The 19,914-nt window shown below is 41.2% G+C and overlaps 1 protein-coding gene and 1 long non-coding RNA gene across 2 annotated transcripts; both read right to left on the bottom strand.

Moving 5' to 3' along the window:
• Window positions 1-8,431: 8,431 nt before the first annotated feature.
• LOC122078762 lies at window positions 8,432-13,083 on the bottom strand. Its single transcript, XM_042644882.1, has 2 exons — window positions 12,151-13,083; window positions 8,432-9,452 (listed from the first exon to the last, which is right to left on the bottom strand). The coding sequence occupies exons 1-2, from the start codon at window positions 12,808-12,810 to the stop codon at window positions 9,384-9,386; spliced, it is 729 nt and encodes a 242-aa protein (XP_042500816.1). The 5' UTR covers window positions 12,811-13,083; the 3' UTR covers window positions 8,432-9,383.
• A 3,441-nt stretch (window positions 13,084-16,524) lies between these two features.
• LOC122078150 lies at window positions 16,525-17,959 on the bottom strand. The gene is made up of 2 exons (XR_006139981.1): window positions 17,366-17,959; window positions 16,525-16,979 (listed from the first exon to the last, which is right to left on the bottom strand). It is a non-coding gene; the product is annotated as an uncharacterized LOC122078150 (long non-coding RNA).
• Between the last annotated feature and the right edge of the window lie 1,955 nt (window positions 17,960-19,914).

Here is a 19,914-nt window from a genome sequence, read left to right as displayed (position 1 = left end):
CCTTAGTGCTTTAAGTGAGTGAAAAGCAGGAAATCTTCAACAAAATTCTCTAAAAAAAACAACCATGAGATTTGAACTTGAGACCTCTTGGTGAGCAAGGGAATTTTGTACACCATAGCTCATCAACTACACTAGGTAGTTTTTGTTACCAAAAACGAATCTTCAATCACTTAAGAATGTAATCCATCGATCCTTATTGGCATTTGGAGTATTCCTTGTACCTCTTAGACAATTACAAACGGGCTGGTTCTGCATCTCGGTTCAGTTCTGATCCATTATTCTTTTTCTGGTCCGAAAAGAATAATCACTTATACGAGTGACCAAACGAATATGTACTTTTAATTGAACATGTCCATCTTGCTCAGAATTTCGTCCTCTTCGCAACCATGAAAAGAAATAGGACCTCTTTACGTGTAAAATTAGAGATATAGCACCTAATAGTCCTTAAGGCCTTGAAAATATAAAACCTGTAAAAAGAGAGTAAAACCCAAGGTAGCTCCATTCTAAATATGTAAAATGCATGTTTTACTACCATAGATTTCACACATAAATGTGTTCATCACTAACCATTAAGAACCAGTACCCATTGCCACGCATTGATGATTTGTTTGACCAACTGCAGGGTGCAAGGGTATTTTCAAAGATAGACCTTAGATCAGGCTATTATCAGCTCAAGATAAAGAGCAGCGACATACCCAAGACAACATTCAGGACTCGGTATGGTCACTATGAGTTCCTAGTGTTATCTTTTGGGTTAACCAACGCACCGGTAGCGTTCATGGATTACGATGTCCTCGACAAATGGGTAATTATTTTTATTGATGACATCTTGATCTACTCTAAGACAGAAGAAGAGCACACTCAACATTTGAGGATGGTGTTACAGAGGCTGAGAGAACAACAATTGTTTGCCAAATACAGTAAATGTGAATTTTGGCTTGAGCAAGTTGGATTCCTGGGACACGTAGTGTCTAAGGGCGGAATCGAGGTGGATCCTGACAAGGTGAAAGTGGTAGTAGAATGGGAAAGCCCTAAGAATGTTACTGAAATTAGAAGTTTCTTGGGTTTGGCTGGGTACTACCGGCACTTCATTGAGAATTTTACTCGGATCTCAGCACCAATGACTAAATTAACCAAAAAGGGTGTGAAATTTGAATGGGTAGAGGAGTGTGAGAAGAGTTTTCAAGAATTGAAGAAAAGATTGGTGTCGGCCCTTGTGTTGACCATCCTCAAAGGCACAGGTGGAATGACAGTCTATACTGACGCTTCTAAGGTGGGGTTGGGTTGTGTTCTCATGCAACGCGGTAAGGTGATAGCGTATGCATCCCGACAACTAAAGGAATATGAGAAGAACTACCCCACTCATGACTTGGAACTAGCTGCAGTTATTTTTGCCCTAAAGATTTGGCGACACTATTTGTATGGGGAGAAGTGCGAGATATACAGTGATCACAAAAGCCTTAAGTACTTTTTCACCCAGAAAGATTTGAACATGAGGTAGAGGAGATGGCTTGATCTCATGAAGGATTATAACTGCGACATCCAGTATCATCCTGGCAAGGCTAATGTAGTGGCAGATGCGTTGAGTCGGAAGGCATAGACTGTGTTACTCTCATACTTAACAGTCAGCCCATCACTTGTGCAGGAGGCGACGCTAATGGATGAAACCCTCTTATATGAAGGGGCAACCTTAGAGCTTGAACAACAACTAGAAGACCTTAAATGGTTGACTGTGTCACTGGCGGCTCTACAGGTGCATCCGACCATTAAGTAAGAGGTGATAATGAAACAACCTTTGGATCCTGAATTACAGCGGATCAGAGTTAAGATTCAAGATCAAACAATGAACGACCCTGATTTTGTTTTAGCCAGTGATGGGGCATTGATGTTTCGAGGCAGATTGTGTGTGCCCGATGATTTGGATATATAAGATAAGATAGTGTGGGAAGCACACAGCTCTGAGTACTCACTCCACCCAGGAAGTACAAAGATGTATAAAGACCTTAAACAAAATTACTGGTGGCCAAGCATGAGGATCACGATAACCCTGTATGTGGCGACTTGTCTTACATGCCAAAAAGTAAAAGCTGAGAGGCATCGACCTTATGGTACTCTTCAACCACTCCCAGTACCAGACTGGAAATGGGATAGGATTTCAATGGACTTTGTCATCGGACTACCATATACACCTAAGGGGATGGATGCGATATGGGTGATTGTTGATCGGCTTACTAAGACTGCTCATTTCATTCCCATCAAGACCAAGTTCTCTATGGCCAAATTAGCACAACTTTATATGGATAACATAGTACGCTTGCATGGAGTGCCAGTGAGCATTGTATCAGATAGGGACCCAAGGTTCACTTCCAAATTTTGGAAAAGCTTCCAGCATGCCTTGAGATCACAATTGAATTTGAGTACTGCCTTCCACCCACAGACTGATGGTCAGTCGAAGCGAACCATACAGATATTAGAAGACATGCTCAGGGCATGTGCAATGGAAATGTGTGGTAGTTGGGAAGAATATATAGCCCTTATGGAGTTTGCCTATAACAACAGTTACCAAGCTACAATTGGGATGGCTCCATATGAGGCATGATATGGTAGGAAGTGTAGAACTCCTCTGTATTGGAATGAGGTAGGCGAATGCCAAATGTTAGGACCCGAGATGATACAGATGACTTGTGACAAGGTCGATGTTATTCGAGAAAGGATTAAAGCAGCTCAGTCACGTCAAAAGAGCTATGCAGACAACCGCAGGAAAGACATTGAGTTTCAGGCAGGGGAAAAGGTGTTTCTCAAGATCTCTCCTACTAAAGGGTTGCAAAGATTTCATAGAAAGGGGAAGTTGAGCCCGAGATACATTGGTCCATTTGAGATCTTAGCTCGGGTTGGCTCAGTAGCCTACATGCTTGCTCTGCCACCTTCACTTGGGAATGTCCATAACGTATTTCATGTATCCATGCTGAAGCGATACGTTTATGATCCATCTCATGTTTTACCTGTGGAACCAGAATATCTAGAAGCGGATATGACCTATACAGAGCAGCCAGCTGAAATCTTGGACCGAAAGGTGAAAACCCTTTGCAACCGCTCCACTTCCTTCGTAAAGGTGCGATGGGCTAATCATTCACTTAAAGAAGCTTCTTGGGAGAAAGAGGATGAAATCAAAGTCAAGTACCCTCATCTTTTCGAACAACCAGGTACGCCAATTTCGAGGACGAAATTTTCAGAAAGGGGGGGTACATGTGATACCCTACGTTTTAAACCCAGTCTAATTACACGGTTGACCCGATTTCCCATACAGGACCCGAACCGGAGAGGTTTAAGGCGGGTTCCTTATGGACCATGATGGCTAGGGTGACTTTGAACACCGGTTGGCCAGACAAGTCCGAGTCAGTGCCAGAGGAGACGGGTGTACCCAAGCCGTGTACATGCACCTATCATAAGGCTATGTACGGATAAAGCAGGTATGTAGCCGTATCCTAAAGCGCATACGTATAATATACCTTATGCCGAGAGTGAGACTCGTGCCGAGAGTTTAATTCCACCAAAATTCCACTTGTTGGCCAATTTTCGGCCCTCAAGTGGGCGGTCACAGGTGGGCTCATCCACCCACCTGTGTGACCCACCCATGTGCTACTAATGATTTTAAGAAAGTATAAATAGCATTATTTATGTTTTTCAATATCTCATTTATTACATGAAAAGTCGGTGAGAAGATTTAAGAGGAGAGAGAAAAGAGAACGGAGAAGAGGAAAAGGGAAGGAAGAGGAAGAAGAAATGGATCTAAGCGGCGCCAAGGTTTGATCTTCTCATTCCGATGCCGGAAGAGTGATCCCCAACACGAGACCTACGATTTGAGGTGAGCAAAGACTATGTTTCCTAAACTTTCACCAAAACCAAGTAAAACCCTTGATTTGGATAGAGTTCCTTGAGGTCTTGTAAACCCCCTTGAGATGATGAATCTAAGGTTTGATAAACGGTCCATGTGTTGATTTTGAAGGATTTGAAAAAGTGTTTACAAGATTGGAGAAGCATTGGCGATTTCTTGAGCTAAGAAGTGATTTTGGGGTTTTGAAAGAGTTCTTAAGCAAAGAAGGTAAGATGGCTTTTCAATCCTTAAATCTAACTTAGATCTAGATTAGAATCATCTTATGAGACCTTGAATGTGTGAAAAATGGGTTTGAAAAAGTCCCATTTGATTCCCCAAAGGTTGGGGAAGGTTTTAAGGGAAAATGACATTTTTTTGCCGAGACCGGTGGGCCAAATGGCCCGCCTGAGGGCACCCGCCTGAAAGGGTAGGCCCTCGGCTAGGACCGGTGGGACGAGACCGACAGACCGACCGATGGGCCGACCCGCCCACCTGAGAAGACAGGTGGGCCATGACAGGTGGGCTGTCCGACCCACCCAAGAGGATCCCAAACGTGATTTTTACTTCCGAATGGACCCAAAACGGACGTGCACCCTTATTTTATGATTCTAAATGTGATTTTGTCATCAAATCTTGTTAGTTTTGACCCCAAAGTGGTGAAATGCTAATCCCATTCACTTATGATAGGTTCACCAAAGTTCGTGTTTCTTGCGCCGGATCTCACCCGTACCGGGCGTGAGTCTTTGTACCCAATTGGTAAGTGGGGAGAGGACATTTGGCCTTATTTTAAGGCTTATTTGGTATTCATTAAATTGTATCGAGATTAGCCATGTCATCATGCAAATTATATCTAGCTTAGCTATCTTCATATTATTATGACATGTGTGTTGTGTTTATTTTCTCAATGTCAAATGATGATGTGATTATATGATGAATGATGACATCATTGTGCACAATGCATTATTAGACTAGATGCCGTAGTCGGCTTGAAAACGAGTGCATTGGTGGCCCGTGGAATGGGACGCGGTGGCACTATGCAATCGTACTATATCATATAGGAGCATGCGGTTTAGGATTAACATCTTCCCGTGCTACGACCCTTCCCAACAGGGGTTGAGGTGTTGGGTTACCATTTGGGGGGAAGCAGTGGTCGCGGTTGTCGGGTCACTGTGGCGGTTAGACATACGCCCGGCTGGTCATTAGGACAGTTGGCAACCCCGGTGGTATATTCAAGAGGGTCAATCGTACTGCTTTTAAATTGCTGGAGTCAGTACCTTTAATTTCAATCATTTACTTTATGTTGAGAGCCGGTGGTCGACATGTTTTATTTTTTCGAGTACTCACGGTGGGCCTTCTCCGACAGCCCTATGGGCGTATCGTGGGATGGAGTTCGCGGCTCGTACCCAGAGTATACGCGCACTGTAGTTGTAGTAACACTAAACCCAAGACTTAGTAATGTTGTTTAGATGGATGTGATTAAAATGAATTGCATAGCATATAGTGCATATGGTTGTGATTGTTGTGTGGACTGTTGTGTGGTCATTCTTTTCACTTACTGAGCTAGTGAGCTCATCCCACTTGTGCACCTCTTTTAGATGATTTTGTAGGTCACCAGCCTGAGGATCAAGGGTCGGGCCCCACAGTGGAATTCCCCGAGGAGGATTGGTGGTTCCCCGAGGACTATGGACACGGCACGGATTGCACGTGTGAGGGTTGTGCTGTGGGACCACAGCAGTGACTCCATACAGGGTTACTTTATGATTCTTTTGATGATCCCTTTTGTGTACTTGATATGTAAATTGTATTCTTTTTGTGTAAATATCATGCCTGCGGGCCCACATGTACTTAACTATATACTACAATTTGGGTATCAAGTATATTGGGATATTTACAGGTAAATTAAGTCTTCCGCTGAACTATTGAACATTTTCTTAGTTGTGTGTATGCTGTGGTTAGATACTATGTCAAATGATCCTGGCAGGTTTGGGTTAACCGGAGTTAACCCTATCACCGGTCCGGTTCTGTGTGAATGGGGTGTGACAATATTGTTAGTTGTCCTTGGAATATGATGAAAAGAGACATCCATGGGAGGTGCACAAATGAAAGATATATGTCCTCAATGATAGGCTTGATCTCTATAGGAGCATGGGCAGATGGATCCTTAAGGCACTGGATTACTACCGAGTTGTCACACTCCACCATGAACCTAAAGAAACCCAAACTGATAGAAGTAAGAACTGCATCTCTAAGAGCTTCAGCTTTACCACAAATAATTGAAAGCATCTTGATTGGTTCAGATACCGCCATAATGGGAGTTCTAGAGTCGTCTCGAATAATAAATCCTAAAGCACCTAAATAGGATTCCTTGATAAAAGATGCATCCAAATTGATTTAATCACACCTTGAGGAGGGAAGAAACTCCCAATATGTTTGATCTAGGGAGCATGAACACCGGTAGTCATATTTCTATTTTCAGAGACACCGGTAGCATTACTGAACTCACTGAATGAAGCTTCAGCTTTGAGAATGACCTCAACAGGGGACCAACACTCCTTTTTGAAGATGAACTCATTTCGCGCCAACCATATATTCCAAATAATGAAAGTACAGAGGCTAAAGTTCCTCTTACCTGAAATTTTTTCATGAGAGCTTAAGCATTACCATGATTGGATCCATGATGGAATGGTTAGAGAGGGGTCATCAGGGATGAGGTGTGAGAGAGATGAATCAAACCAAACTACGTTGGCAAACAGGCAATGGAGAATCATGTGATCAATAAACTCAGAAGCAACCCCACATCTTGTACATGATGGATCCATAGGAACTTGTCTACGATTGAGTCCTTCAGCAAATGCCACTCTATTAGCATGTGCACGCCAAATGAAGGATCGAATTTTTGGGAGAGTACGACTATTCCATATGAAATTCCAAGTTTTCGAAGGGATGTTTGCTCTAAAAGAATGGTGTGAAGTTGATCCCCTACTAGCTTCTTCCTCTTCTTTGTGATTTGATAAAAGAAGGAAGGCAGACTTAACTAAAAAAAATACCTGTACGGGAGCCTCCCCAAAGCTGAGTGTCATCCCTTGGAATTAGACCCAGACTGATTTTCCTAATAGCATCCGCATCCGAAGGAGCAAACCATTGGTCGAGCAAATTTGATCTCCAACATCTATTCACTAGGTCAATGATATCAGAGACCAAGCGTAAGGGGTAGCATGGGAGAGGTTGGAATTGAAGTATGAAATTCTTCAAATACGGGACCCATTGATCTCCCCAAAGTTGGACCTTACATCCTGTGCCAATACTCCATATAAGACCTTTTTCTAAAACAGATCTTCCTAACATCAAACTTCTCCATGCCCATGAGGGCCGATTTCCTATTCTTGTTGATAGAAAATCAGAGTTGGTAAAGTAAATAGCTCTCATATGTTCAGCCCACCAAGACTCTGGATGTTTCCACAAGTTCCAAGCTGCTTTAGCTAGAAGGGCCATGTTCTGAAGTTTAGAATGTTTAAATCTAAGACCTCCTCTTGATTTAGATCGACAGATTCTATCCCAGGAAATCCATTGGATTTTAGAATCATTTGTTCCTTGTCCTCAAAAGAACTTGGCAGAAGCTTTTCAGATGAACTCATGGTGTGCTTGAGGGAGTTTGAAGTGCATTGCAGCATAATTAGATAGGGAAGAAGTAATAGATTTGAGAAGGATTTCCTTACCAGCTGGAGTTAAGAGCTTCTCTTTCCACCCCTGAATCCTTTTGACAGATTTGTCCCTTATATCATTGAAGAGAGAAGATTTATTCATGCCAAATTCTAGCAGGAGTCCAAGATACTTTTGAGGGCCATCACTGTATTTGATTTGAAGAAAGCGAGAGAACCATCTCTTAAACCTGGGTGGAGTATTGGGGCTGAAAGTGAGCATCGATTTCTGCTTGTTTATAGATTGACCACTTGCACTACAGAATAGGTCAATGCATCTTTTGAGGTTGTGGATCTGATCGAGCTTCATTTCAGATGATAGTACACAATCATCGGCAAAGAGCAGATGGGAGACCGGAGGAGATCTGTTCTTAACTCTTATCCCTTTAATAAGGTTACTGTTATGGGCAGAAGATAAGATCGAGCATAATGCTTGGGAGCATATCGTGAAGATGGCCGGGGAGAGAGGGTCCCCTTGTCTGATTCCTCGGGTAGGGGAAATATTTCCACAAAGAGAACCATTTATGAGGTAACAAAAGGAAACAGATGTGATGCCTGCCATAACCATCTGAACCCAATCTCCATGGAATCCAAGCTGAATAAGGACCTTCTCTATGAATTTCCACTCCAGCCTATCGTAGGCTTTGCGGATGCCCAGGTTTAGTGCAACAAAACTTTTCTTTCCTTTCTTTCTCCCTCTTATGTAATGATAAACTTTGTGGGGCCATAAAAACATTATCCAAGATTGATCGCCCTTGTACAAAAGCTGATTGAGGAGGATCAACAATGCAAAGAAGCACAGCTTGAAGGCAAAATGCCATGATTTTGGATATGATTTTAAAAGCTACACCACATAAACTGATCGGCCTGAAATCGTCCACCATTTCAGGGCAATTTTTCTTTGGAATTAGACATACAATGGTTCTGTTGAATTGGGGGGGAAGAGACTTGGTATGAAAAAACTCAGTCACAAAGCCGTAGAGTACAACATGAGTTAGATCCCAAAAAGTTTGAAAGAAAATAGGGGGCATACCATCTATACCTGGGGATTTATTTGGTTTCATAGCAAATAAAGCTCCCTTAACCTCCTCCAAATCAGGAATTCTACAGAGAGAGTTGTTCATATCCTCTGTTACTGAAGGAGAAATGCAGCTCAAAGTATGTTGAAGGGAATCCATGTTGATGCCTTCTGTGGTGTAGGTATTCTGGCAGTAGGAAAGTATCTCTTCTTTGATTTCAGATTGAGAAGTAGTCCAAACACCGGTGGCCTCCTTGAGTTTGAGGATCTTATTGATTTGCTGTCGTTGAATGGCAGATGCGTGAAAGAAGGAGGTGCTGAGATCACCACTCTTCAGCCAATTGTTCCTCGACTTTTGTTTCCAGAAGTCTTCTTCTTTTAAAAGTTCATTAGCAAGCTTAGAAGAGATGTCATTCAATCGACTTTGAGAAAACGCAGTTGGTGGAAGCCCCATGATATGTTCAAGATCCTCTTTAAGGTTGGAAATATTAGTTTGTAGATTCCCAAATATTCTAGAGTTCCATTTCTTGTAGACCAATCTACAATTTTTCTGTTTCAAGTGCAGAGCATCCGAGGCAGTCCATCACATTGCTTGGACCAGGCTTCTTTCGCTGCATTCTTGCAATCCTCATCTCTCATCCACATAATTTCAAACCGAAAGGGGCAGGGTCCATTATTTTTCCTCCTTCAGTGTCTACTAAGAGAGGGAGATGATCAGATCCAACAGTAGACCGAACAAAGACAGCTGTGTCAATAAAGTTGCAGATCCAAGCTTGATTAGCAAAGGCCCGATCTAAACGAACACGGATGTTTGCTTGCAGCTCCACCTCTTTTGTTGTTCCAAGTAAAAGAAGGTCCTTTGCTGCCAAGGTCACAAAGAGCACAATCATTTATCATATCTCGAAACAACTGGATATCCCTCTCACCATTTCTATTGCTTCCCGCCTTCTCCCGCCAAGATGGGATGGAATTAAAATCTCCAAGGCAAAGCCAATCTGTAGCTCGGTTAGCTCCTATATTCCTCAATTTGTTCCAGACCAAATGTTTATTACCTCTATTTGGTTCTCCATAAACACATATAAGGAAAAACTGTGCATTCATATGATGAATTTCAGTATCAATAATATGCGAATCAGCAAATAGAATTCTCACTTGAACATGCTTTTGCCAAAAGAGTCTCAGGCCTTCAGATAAGTTACGAGAGTCCACCCCATAAACTGAGTCCATGCCAATTTTCTTCTGTAGCTGTTGGAGCTTATGAAGTGCACATTTTGTTTCCATGAGAAATCATATGTCTGGTTTATCCTTCTTTAAGAGGTTACATAGAGATCGAATTGTCAAGGAACCTCCCAATCCTTGGCAATTCCAACTTAATATTTTCATGATTCCCCATGGGGCTACTCCCTAGGCCCCACAGGGTGTTGCATTAAAAAATGCAGAGAGGAAGAAGAGGAATCACCAATCTGGTTGGTTGGGGTAGGATATGGTCTGGCTCGACGGGCTTTTTTTCTGTTTTATGACTTCAGAAGCATGAACCAGAAATGGGGCAGGGCGGAGTCAACCAGTGTTTAGGGATGGAGTGAGTGTATTTGGAGAAGGTTCAGGTAGGTGAGTGTGGGTTGGTAGATTGATGGGGTTAACAACGTTTGAGACAGGATCAGCTATGTGACATTGAAAGATATCAGCCTGGGTTTGGTTCAAGGATGTTAGGTCAGGTAGAGAAATAGGGTCCATGATGGGCTTGGGCTGAGGGATAAATTGACTAGTTATAGAGAAGTGGTGGTGAGGGAGAACGGTAAGGCCCAATTCTGTGGGCCGGTTTGTGGGTCCAGTAATGGATATATTTGAGAGAGTCGGCAAAAGGGTGAGGAGTGCTTGGGCAGTGTCAGGATTTTGGAGGGTATGTGCTGGCAGGGTAGGAGTTAGGTTACTGAAATGGGACAAGGTATCAGGCGTTATCGAGTTAGCAGAAATGGCAGGAGAAGGGTGATTTTGATCGCATGGCCCGATGATGATTCAGATTGAGCTCTTCTGTGGCGTAATATAGTGTTCGATGCGCATTTTGTCAAAAACGCTTTGACATGGAGCTTAAGTGGGCGTTTGGTTCGGTAAATCAAATGGTTTATACATTGGATATGAATGTCAATCTTTTGATAGACATTCTTCTGAATAATGTTTCTTTCTGAAAAATCGTTTAGTTGCCTTGAGGTAGGGGTGTCAATCGGTCGGTCTGGCTCGGTTTCGGTCTGGGTTGAGTCGGTTTCGGTGTGGGAAAGCTGAAACTGAAACCGAACCAATAAGGAAATTCCGGTTTCGATTTGGTTTTGGTTTCAGTGCGGTTTGGTTTCGGTTTCTTAAATCGATTTGTAATCGGGTTGGTTTTGGTTTTTGATCCAGTTTGGATTCTGACTTTCCATACAAATATATACAAAACTATGCAAATTTTGATTTTTTTAATGAATTTTGGAGTGTTTCGGTTTCTTACAGGTTTGGTTTCAGTTTCGATCTGGGTTTTGAACCGGTTTCGATTTGGTTTCGGGTTCATCCGGTTTTCGGTGTAGTTCGGTTTGATTTTGGGGTTGCAATACTCCAAACCGAACCGAACCGAACCGAACCAATAAGGCTTCGGTTCGATTCGATCTGTGTTCTTATCGGTTTGGTCCGATCGATTTTACCGGTTCGATTTAGGAATTGACACCCCTACCTTGAGACTAGTACATGTTTCTTGCGGGTTGAGATATTGGCTTCCGTAGAGAACTTCTTTCCGCTTTTTCCTTTTATATTGGGTGGTAAAAAGGTTGCTCAAATCTGAGTTTAAGTGTTGAGGTAAACTCAGATTTGAAACACATCCTTTGTAATATGATCATTCATGGAAAATAGGGTGCTCACTTATGAGGGTCAATCTAGTGGAACCAAACAGCTCCAAAAATTAAGAATTATCATTCTAAAAAATGTTATCCTAAAGATTTACCGAACCAAACACCCCCTAAGACGATCACACACGGCCCAAGGTGATTCTAAGCATTTGGATGCACCCAATACTGTGTTGCGCCACAGTCGAGCCAAATCCATCCATGATGATCCTGTTAGTAGCTAAATTGCAAAGGACCGTGGAATTGGGTGTACGAAGATTCTCTCAATTGGTGTGGATTGGCTGATTCGTTTGTGCTCTGACGAGTGGGAGAGTTATTTCTAGCCAAGTGTATGATGGGGACCATGGAGGCGCGCATGTGCGTAGATGAGGTGGATGGAGGGTATGGGAGGGGGCATCTTCCTCAACTCCGGTACACTGGTTCATCGGGGTGGTAGGATTCCGGTGATTTAGGTTAGCCAATAGATTGGCTTGTGGGATAGTATCCGGTAAGATAATGGCCGAGCTGGCCAAGTCAATAAGTCTACCGGGAGTATCCTCTGATATCATTCCCAAGGCGGCGTTTGGGTGTGATGGGGTTATGACCATCTTGGCCAGCGGATGCAAGGAACACCTCAGGACATCTGGATTCATCATTGTCCTATTCTACCACAGATAAAACAAATAGAGGCAAGCGCTCATACTTCACCTGAATGGTGTTTTCAAGCCCATTGCGAAGCCGGATCGGAATAATAGAGCGAAGGGGCTTCCGAATATCAATCTTAACTCTGGCACGGAGATAATGTTGCCGATGACCGCCTTGGGTACCCCGTATAAGCATGATCTTCGTAGGAGAACCAATTTGAGTTGCGTATCGCCGACCCAGGTTGATATCGAGCAGGTCCAGAGTTGAGGAGTAAAACTGTACCCAGAAGGATGCATTGCAGAACTGCCATCTCTGTTCTGGGTTCCAAGATTCAAGGATGATTAAGTTTCCTGCAACAGTCCAAGGTTCTTCAGCGAGGACATTTTCCATATCAATCCGATGTTGGAATTGGAATAGAAAGTGATTCTGATCTATGGTGGAGACCTCCAGTCCAAATTTGAGATTCCAAGCATTAACAAGGCCTTCAGTTAACGCTTGTTTACGGTATCTGTTTCCTTCAAGAACAAACCCTACCAAGGTAGTAGCCCATGATTCCGATAGCCGATCTTCCACTTCATCATCCAGAAGGAGAAACTCATCAACTGATTGAGTAGAGGTATCTTCCTGGTCTGGTCTTGGCTGAGAGGATTCCGTAGCTGGGGGCGTTGTGAGAGGGGAAGTATCGGTATGGGCGAGAAGAAGGCGCTGTGGATGGTCCCCCATAGGAAGGGAAGGTGAATTAAACAGCAAGGGAAATCGTGAGAAGGATATCAGGGAGATGAAAGGAACTAGGAGCCGTAAGGGATGACGGAGATAAACATCACGTCAAAAGACGGAGAGAGTCGTTTTAGACACTTTAGTTGATTCCACTTGAAAGTATGTAACCCAATAGAATAATGTTTTAAAGGTAAATGTGATTTATGGGGGAGTTTAGCTAGATAGGTAATCTCAACTTTGAACTACCTTTACTAAAAAAAAAAAAAAAAAACTTTGAACCACCTAAATCCACCCACCCTATAAATATTCTAGCTGAAGCGAAGCAATAGAATCATCTCTATCTAATTTCCAAAATCTCTCTTTTCCATTCGAAAAGGAAAAAAATCGTCTGCAATTTCGATCTTATACAATTTCGTGCAATACCACCTTCAGGGGTGACACGTGTATTGATACCAATGCAATGGTCCAGATATGATTTAAATATATCTTCATTGATTTAATGTTTTATTAGTTGTACCAGATCTGGACCATTGTATTGGTATTAATATACGTATAATCGTTTGAAGGTGGTATTACATGGAATTATACGAAGTCGGAATTGCAGACGATTTCAACCCCATTCGATAGTCACCATTGCGATAGATACCTAAGGTGTTCTTCGTCTTCCCCAAGTCATCATTCTTACTGTAGAGTGGTTCTTTCTTGAGAGCAAAGCCTCACCATCGAAACTTGCTAGCGACGATATCAAGCTTTGGTTTTCTTCTCTGAAACTTACAATTTATGAGAGATCAAATATTAGGGCAAAACCCTAACTAATTCAAAACCTGCAAGTTTCTAGAGACCATTAATCTAGAGTAGGTTTTACCCCTCTCAACGTCCTGTCACCATCCATCCTCTCTCCCCCTTTCGATTCCTCTTTCCTTTCCTCTCCCATCCTCGGGATTCTCTTTGAATACTCATCTGAGGAGAACTCATACATTTCAGGTTCTAAAATTTTCTTCTGGAATCTGAAGAATTTCCAATATGGTTCATTAGAACTTTGAAGTGCTTATTGTTGGTTTTCTCGCAGGCATTAAGGGCAAAAATTTTGATTCGCCAACCACTGAAGGTGATGATATCGGGGGCACCAGCTTCGGATAAAGGAAGTCAACGTGAGCTGATTGTTCAGAAGGTCTTTTCCTCCTCTTCACTTTGTTAATATGTCCTTAAGATTCTTGTCTGTTTACCTCTTCTCCAAATGATATATTTTGTATCCCTGTTTGAATCCATACATGGTATTCTTAGTAAATTGTTTAAAGTTTGGGAAGCATTTGAACTTCTTGAATCTTTTCTTGCAATCTCTCAAAATTGCAATTGCGTTCTGCTCTAAAATTGCAATATCTTGTCGAACGCTAGAACTTTCGTCACTAATACTAATCTTGTTTTTGTATAACCTATATTTTTCAAGTCCAAATTGGCTGATCAAGAAACTGATGCTTTTCTGGTGATTTTTTTGGTTTTCATTGTGCTCTAAAGATAAGTCAAATGGAGGCTAAACATTCTATCTCTATTATTTAGTCTTCATCTATTTTTACCCTTAATTACTTAAGAGACTATGTAAAGAGTGAAGTACAGATTATTTTTATAATCAAATGGGGCCAGCATGTAGGATCTTGTGGAGAACTTGGGGGTGGTATTTTGGGTAGCATCTGATTGAAGAATTGGAGTGTAGTTCATTTTTTTTTTTTTTTTTTTTTCTCTAGATTTTGTTTACAGTATGAGAATCCTCAAGCTTTTGTTTAGTGTATTGCAAGGCTTTATAGCTTAAATGTGGTCCTTGTAGATTATAGTTGGACCTTTCTCTAGGGAATTTTATGTCTAAAGAACCAGAAAGGGACAAATGAAGAAGAGAGGAGTTAAAGGTGAAGAAATGAAGCAATGCGTTACGATCACCCATGTATAGAGCTTTTTATTCTTTTATTTTTGTATTATGTTAAGGTGAGGTTTTTGAAGAGTGGCTAAGTGTGGTTAAAACCAGAGCTTTGTTCTTCTTGTTGTTTAAGGAGTGGCTAAATGTGGTTTATGATCTTGCACATCATGACATGTATTGATTTTGGATGAACCATATCCTGTTATGGCTCAATGCTAGTTAGTTGCTCCCTTTAGACTCAATACCCAGAATTTTCCTTTTGCTACTCCGTAAGATGGGTGGGAAGTATGGGTTATATAGGTTTTGGAGTTGAGAGGGGATAAGAGATTGCATCTAAACGTGCAGGAGGTTTCCCATAATAAGAGCTTGAAAGGGGATAACATTTGTGTCAACTTGCTATTAAAGACACAAGTTGACACTATTATTATAGGTTGCAATACACTATGTTTAGAGCTGGAGGCTTGCAGATACATAGGCTGTAATGAAAGATGTGTCTTGTTGTGCAATGATATATATATATATATATATATGCTCTTACATAAGTACTTGCACTGCATCTTAGGATGGATAGATTTTCCTTAACCAAGCTTTAAGCTGCATTTCTTTTGATATTATTCTAAGTTAGCAATCCATTTTCTGAAGAAGGTATTCTAAATGGTACATATATTGACTGGAAATTATTTATTTATTCTTTGTACTTTGACCTTCCTGTTAGGAACTCATAAAACTCTATTGTGGGTCTTTAGCTCAAATTGGTAGAGCACATGGAATATGAGCATGTTTCAAGCTTGTTCCCAGGAAATGGTGGTTCGAATCCACTAAGACCCTTTTGATATTTTCAATACCAACTTCTCTTGAACAAGTCAACTTGGCAGCTGAACTGCCAATCCTAGCTATAATATTTTCAAAGGATTATAGTAGGATACTTTGCTTTCCTATGTTGCAAACCTTATAGATCTTGGTCTCATAAATGTCTCATGGATGAGCTCTACTTTGTTTTTCCATTGTCATTCTTGCTATATTTCATGTCTTGATGAATGAAAAACATTTTATACCATCTCATGAGTCATAACATGCTATATAAGTTGTGTTTGGTATTCTTTTGTCGTAAATTTTCCAAAAGTTGTTGCAACAAACTGTCTATATCTTGTTCTATACATTGTAGTCAAGGGTGCAGTAGGTGAGGAGGTGGATGAAAGAGAGATTGACAATATTGGAAAGACCTTTGAAGTTGGATTGGGATGCACTCAATTAAATGGAATGAGATGCTACATGCAACAAAACGAATAACACACACATACAAAACATAGTTCAGAAATTTAGATTGGTCAACTAACAGAAACATGGGAACCAAACCGTTTTTTAGGCAGATTCAAGATGAATCCAAGTGACAGATTTAGTGTGAGCAAACAGTTTATCAGGAAAAATCAGGTAACCAAACAGTTATTCTGCTAGGATAATTGTTCTATAGAAAGTCTCTTTATGGAATTATCCAGAATCAATACATGCACCAAGAAGTTTACGGAACCAAACGTATACTAAGAAGTTCTATCCTGGAACCTTAGGATGATTGGGCTAAAGATAATGTGGCGAACTTGCTTGCAGACAATAAATATGTTGCTAAGTTGATTAATGTTGTTTTTGTATGCATTTTTATTCTAAGAATATAAAATGCACTATTAAAAATGAGAACATTGTTTGGATGTATCTTCAACTTAAGTGTATTTTTATTTTAGAATTCATCTCTTAACTAGATTCCTTGTATAGAGATGAAATCCATTTTTAACATTTCATCAAACAATTTATGGGCATCATCAAAATCGACATTGTATTGAATTCTGTAATATAATAATCCATCAAATAACAAAAATAAATAAAAATGTAATATTGCATTATAAATCGAACAAAAATTTCTTTTCCCATTCCCCTTTCTCTCTTGGCTTTCAAAGGAAAAAAAACCATTAATGGCCGAGCGTGGCAAATGACATCCTGACAACGGTGAAAAGCACCATGGAGCACTACACTGACTACTATTGATAGGCTCAAGCCACCTGGTTGAGCACTATATCGTTCTACTTTCTTGCAAAAAAACCAAATTCCTAGAATCGCCAATGCATCACCCTCTACCGAAGCGGAACTCTGAAGATATCAGACTCTTAACAACCTCTTATGCTCTTTGACTCTCCCTATCTATGTGTCATTGTGATATTGGCTCTGGAAATTAATCAATTTGTTCCAGAACGGGAAGATCACTGTGACATTCGACCTGAGGAAGAAACAATACCCGGTTAAAAGAACCATTGGAGGCATGTCAGATTTGCCGAGATTACTCCAGTTCACATTTTTTATGGAGGTGAAGAAGATAAGATGCCTCATACTACAACTTAGAAAGGGAGGAGCAAACGAGGATTTATTAAAGGAATTACACTTCTAAATAACATGATCATGCCAATAAATAATGAATCAAATCCTTAGTTTCTACGTATTGTTCACCGATGAGACATGGATTCGGGCGGAGCTTGATGCATTTGACGTGGCTTATTTACGTATTTTCTTATAGACAAGGAATGCCCTTAAGTGTTGTGATGTTCTTATTATACCCTTCTCCATTGTGACCCTTCAAAACCAAATAACAGAGAGGCCATTTCATACCTCTTTTTCTCTCCATCGTTATCGACAGCTTCGCTCATTTCATACCTCTTTTTCTCTCCATTGTTATCGACAGCTTCGCTGGTAATAACTACGTTACCACGGATTTCAACAGCCATGGAAATCAGCTCAATAGCAGCCTCAACTGCTCCAATGCTTTGCTGGGATCACCTATTAATTGCTCGTCAAACAGCCTCTGCCACACCTACATAAATGGGACATAGGAGGCGGCGGCGTGTGAGCAAGCTCACCTCTGCTGTTCATTCAGAGGAGAGGGTTCCACCACCTCCTATTCCATTAAGATTCAGAATGAAGGGTGTATGGCCTATCAGAGTTTCTTAAATTCCACAATCAAGAACACAATCAACCTCAATTGACAGAAGCGATGATATAATGTCTTCATTCTTCAACCTTCTGGCAATGTGGGAAGCAATGAAGCCACTAGCTCCAGTAATAGAAATTCGGAGCTTCTCTGATGGCCAGTATGGCTCCCTCTCCATATTCTCATAAGTGTAAGTGCCATAATTGGTTCTGTCAGTGCTCCCCATTCTGTAGCATTCGAAGTAATTCAATGAGAAAAAAAATAAGTAGAGTCAAAATCAACCAATTCAATGACATTTTTTTTTTTCGTTAGAAGATCCAAGAATTATATTAAAAAAGAAGAAAGAAAGAATATAGTACATGAGGAAAAAACAACAAAGAAGCAAAGGAAGAGGAACTGAAAGCATCTTTCCTACTTTTGGCATGGCCATTAGTAGGAAAGAGTTCAATTAAAACTCAACCTAACAAAAGCAACTGAGAATTACGAAAATCTGTAATGAGGACGCATATTGGTATCCCGCTCCAGCTCCATAGAGACCAATGACGGCCAAGTCAAAACAGGATCAGAGATATCTAGTCTTGTAGCTGATTTTGCTAGAAAGTCTGCTACCGGATTAGCCTCACAATAACAATGGGTGATTTTCCAGTCAACTGAAGCTAGATAAATAGATAAGCTTCTCCATCTTTGAAGAGCAAACCATGGAACCAGCCCTCTTAGAAGAAGATTTACCACAGCCGCGGAGTCGCATTCTATCCACAATACTACACATCAGAACCTTTAGCATGTTCAATACCTAAGATTAGTGTGCTAATCTCAGCTTCAAAGTTAGTCTTCATTCCAATTGCCTTTCTAAAATTCCAGATCACTTCTGATTTCTCGTTTTTGAGAATTCCACCTATTCCAGCCCTCCCTGGGTTTCTTAAAGAGCAACCATCCGTATTTAATTTGAACCAACCTATAGGGGGTGGACACCAAAAAATCTCCATAGGCTCACTTCTCTTGCGAACCGGCCTTGGGATGCCAAAGTTCTTGCCGCACGTAAGGTCCGAGACAGAGAGAGTTTTCCCAGTGAGAGCAAGCAAGAGGGCCCTTATTTCACTTATGACCTTGGAGAAGCATTGCGGAAGTGGTTGGATATAACTTCATGGCTTCTAGCGTTTCTCTCCATCCACAGGAAATATGGGATGAGAATAACACCGCAATATGGGCGAGCCTGTGGCACAACGGTTAAATTGTACTATTGCAACATGTTGGTCACAGGTTTAAAACCTGGAAACAACCTCTTCTACGAAGCAGGGGGTAAGGCCGCATACAACCTACCCCTCCCAGACCCTGCAGTAGCAGGAGTCTCGTGCACTGGGTTGCTCTTAATAACACTATAGTTCCATATATTTTTTGGAGAGATGATGCTGGCTTTCTTCTTCCACCATTTAAAAAGTTCCTCAATATTAATGAAAGAGGGGTAGTGCATACCAAAAAAATCATAGAAATCATGCCATAGATAAGAAGAATATCTCCAATTTATGAATAAATGAACTAGAGACTCCTCAGCTGAACTACAAAGCTGACATTTCAACAGCATTGGAATGCCCGCCTACGCATTTCATCATCTGTTGGGAGTCTATTATGAGCGAGTCTCCAATTGAAAGCCGCCTGACGAGGCTGCAGTTTAGTTTTCCACATAACAGAAAACCAAGGAACCTTAGGAAGCACTCTTCTAATTTTCTCCCAAGCAGATTTTATTGAGAACCAATTCAATAAGACATACAATTGAAAGACTACATAAACCAAAAATCAAAACCCAATTCCATACTGTGAGCACCCCATCCACCAAGATTAAAGAACGCAAATAAGAGCACAATCGACCCCAATTGACGGTTAAATCGCATACTACTAATGCATGTGAACAAGAAAAATGAACACCGAAAAGAAATCCTGCCAATTCATTTCTAAACCAGATCCCAACAAGAAACCATTAACAAATACTATCAATTCCCGAACCAAACCCCACCAATTGAAGGTAGGTGAGATAGAGATGTTTTTGAGTGTTATGTGTGCCCTTTCCTCCCCGATTGATTTGGTTTTGTTGGTTTTCGGGGATTATAGGTAAAACGACGGGATTAGGAGTGGCGATGCTTGCGGCGGTGGTAGGTCTTTTGGTCTACAAATGACAGGCGCCAGAATCATCTCATCATCTCAATCTGGTATAGTCGGCGCATGTAACAGAACC

The sequence above is a fragment of the Macadamia integrifolia genome, chromosome 5 (assembly GCF_013358625.1).
Source record: "Macadamia integrifolia cultivar HAES 741 chromosome 5, SCU_Mint_v3, whole genome shotgun sequence".
NCBI lineage: Eukaryota > Viridiplantae > Streptophyta > Magnoliopsida > Proteales > Proteaceae > Macadamia > Macadamia integrifolia.
The sequence above is the reverse complement of the archived record's forward strand: the minus strand, read 5'-3'. Positions and strand labels throughout refer to the sequence as shown.

Bases quoted from the DNA above. Each gene is read 5' to 3' on its own strand.
- LOC122078762 (XM_042644882.1), bottom strand. From the start codon at position 12,810: ATGGGGGACCATCCACAGCGCCTTCTTCTCGCCCATACCGATACTTCC. The intron at 9,453-12,150 runs GTGAAGTATGAG...TGACCTTGGCAG, and splicing joins GGCTTGAAAACACCATTCAG to CAAAGGACCTTCTTTTACTT.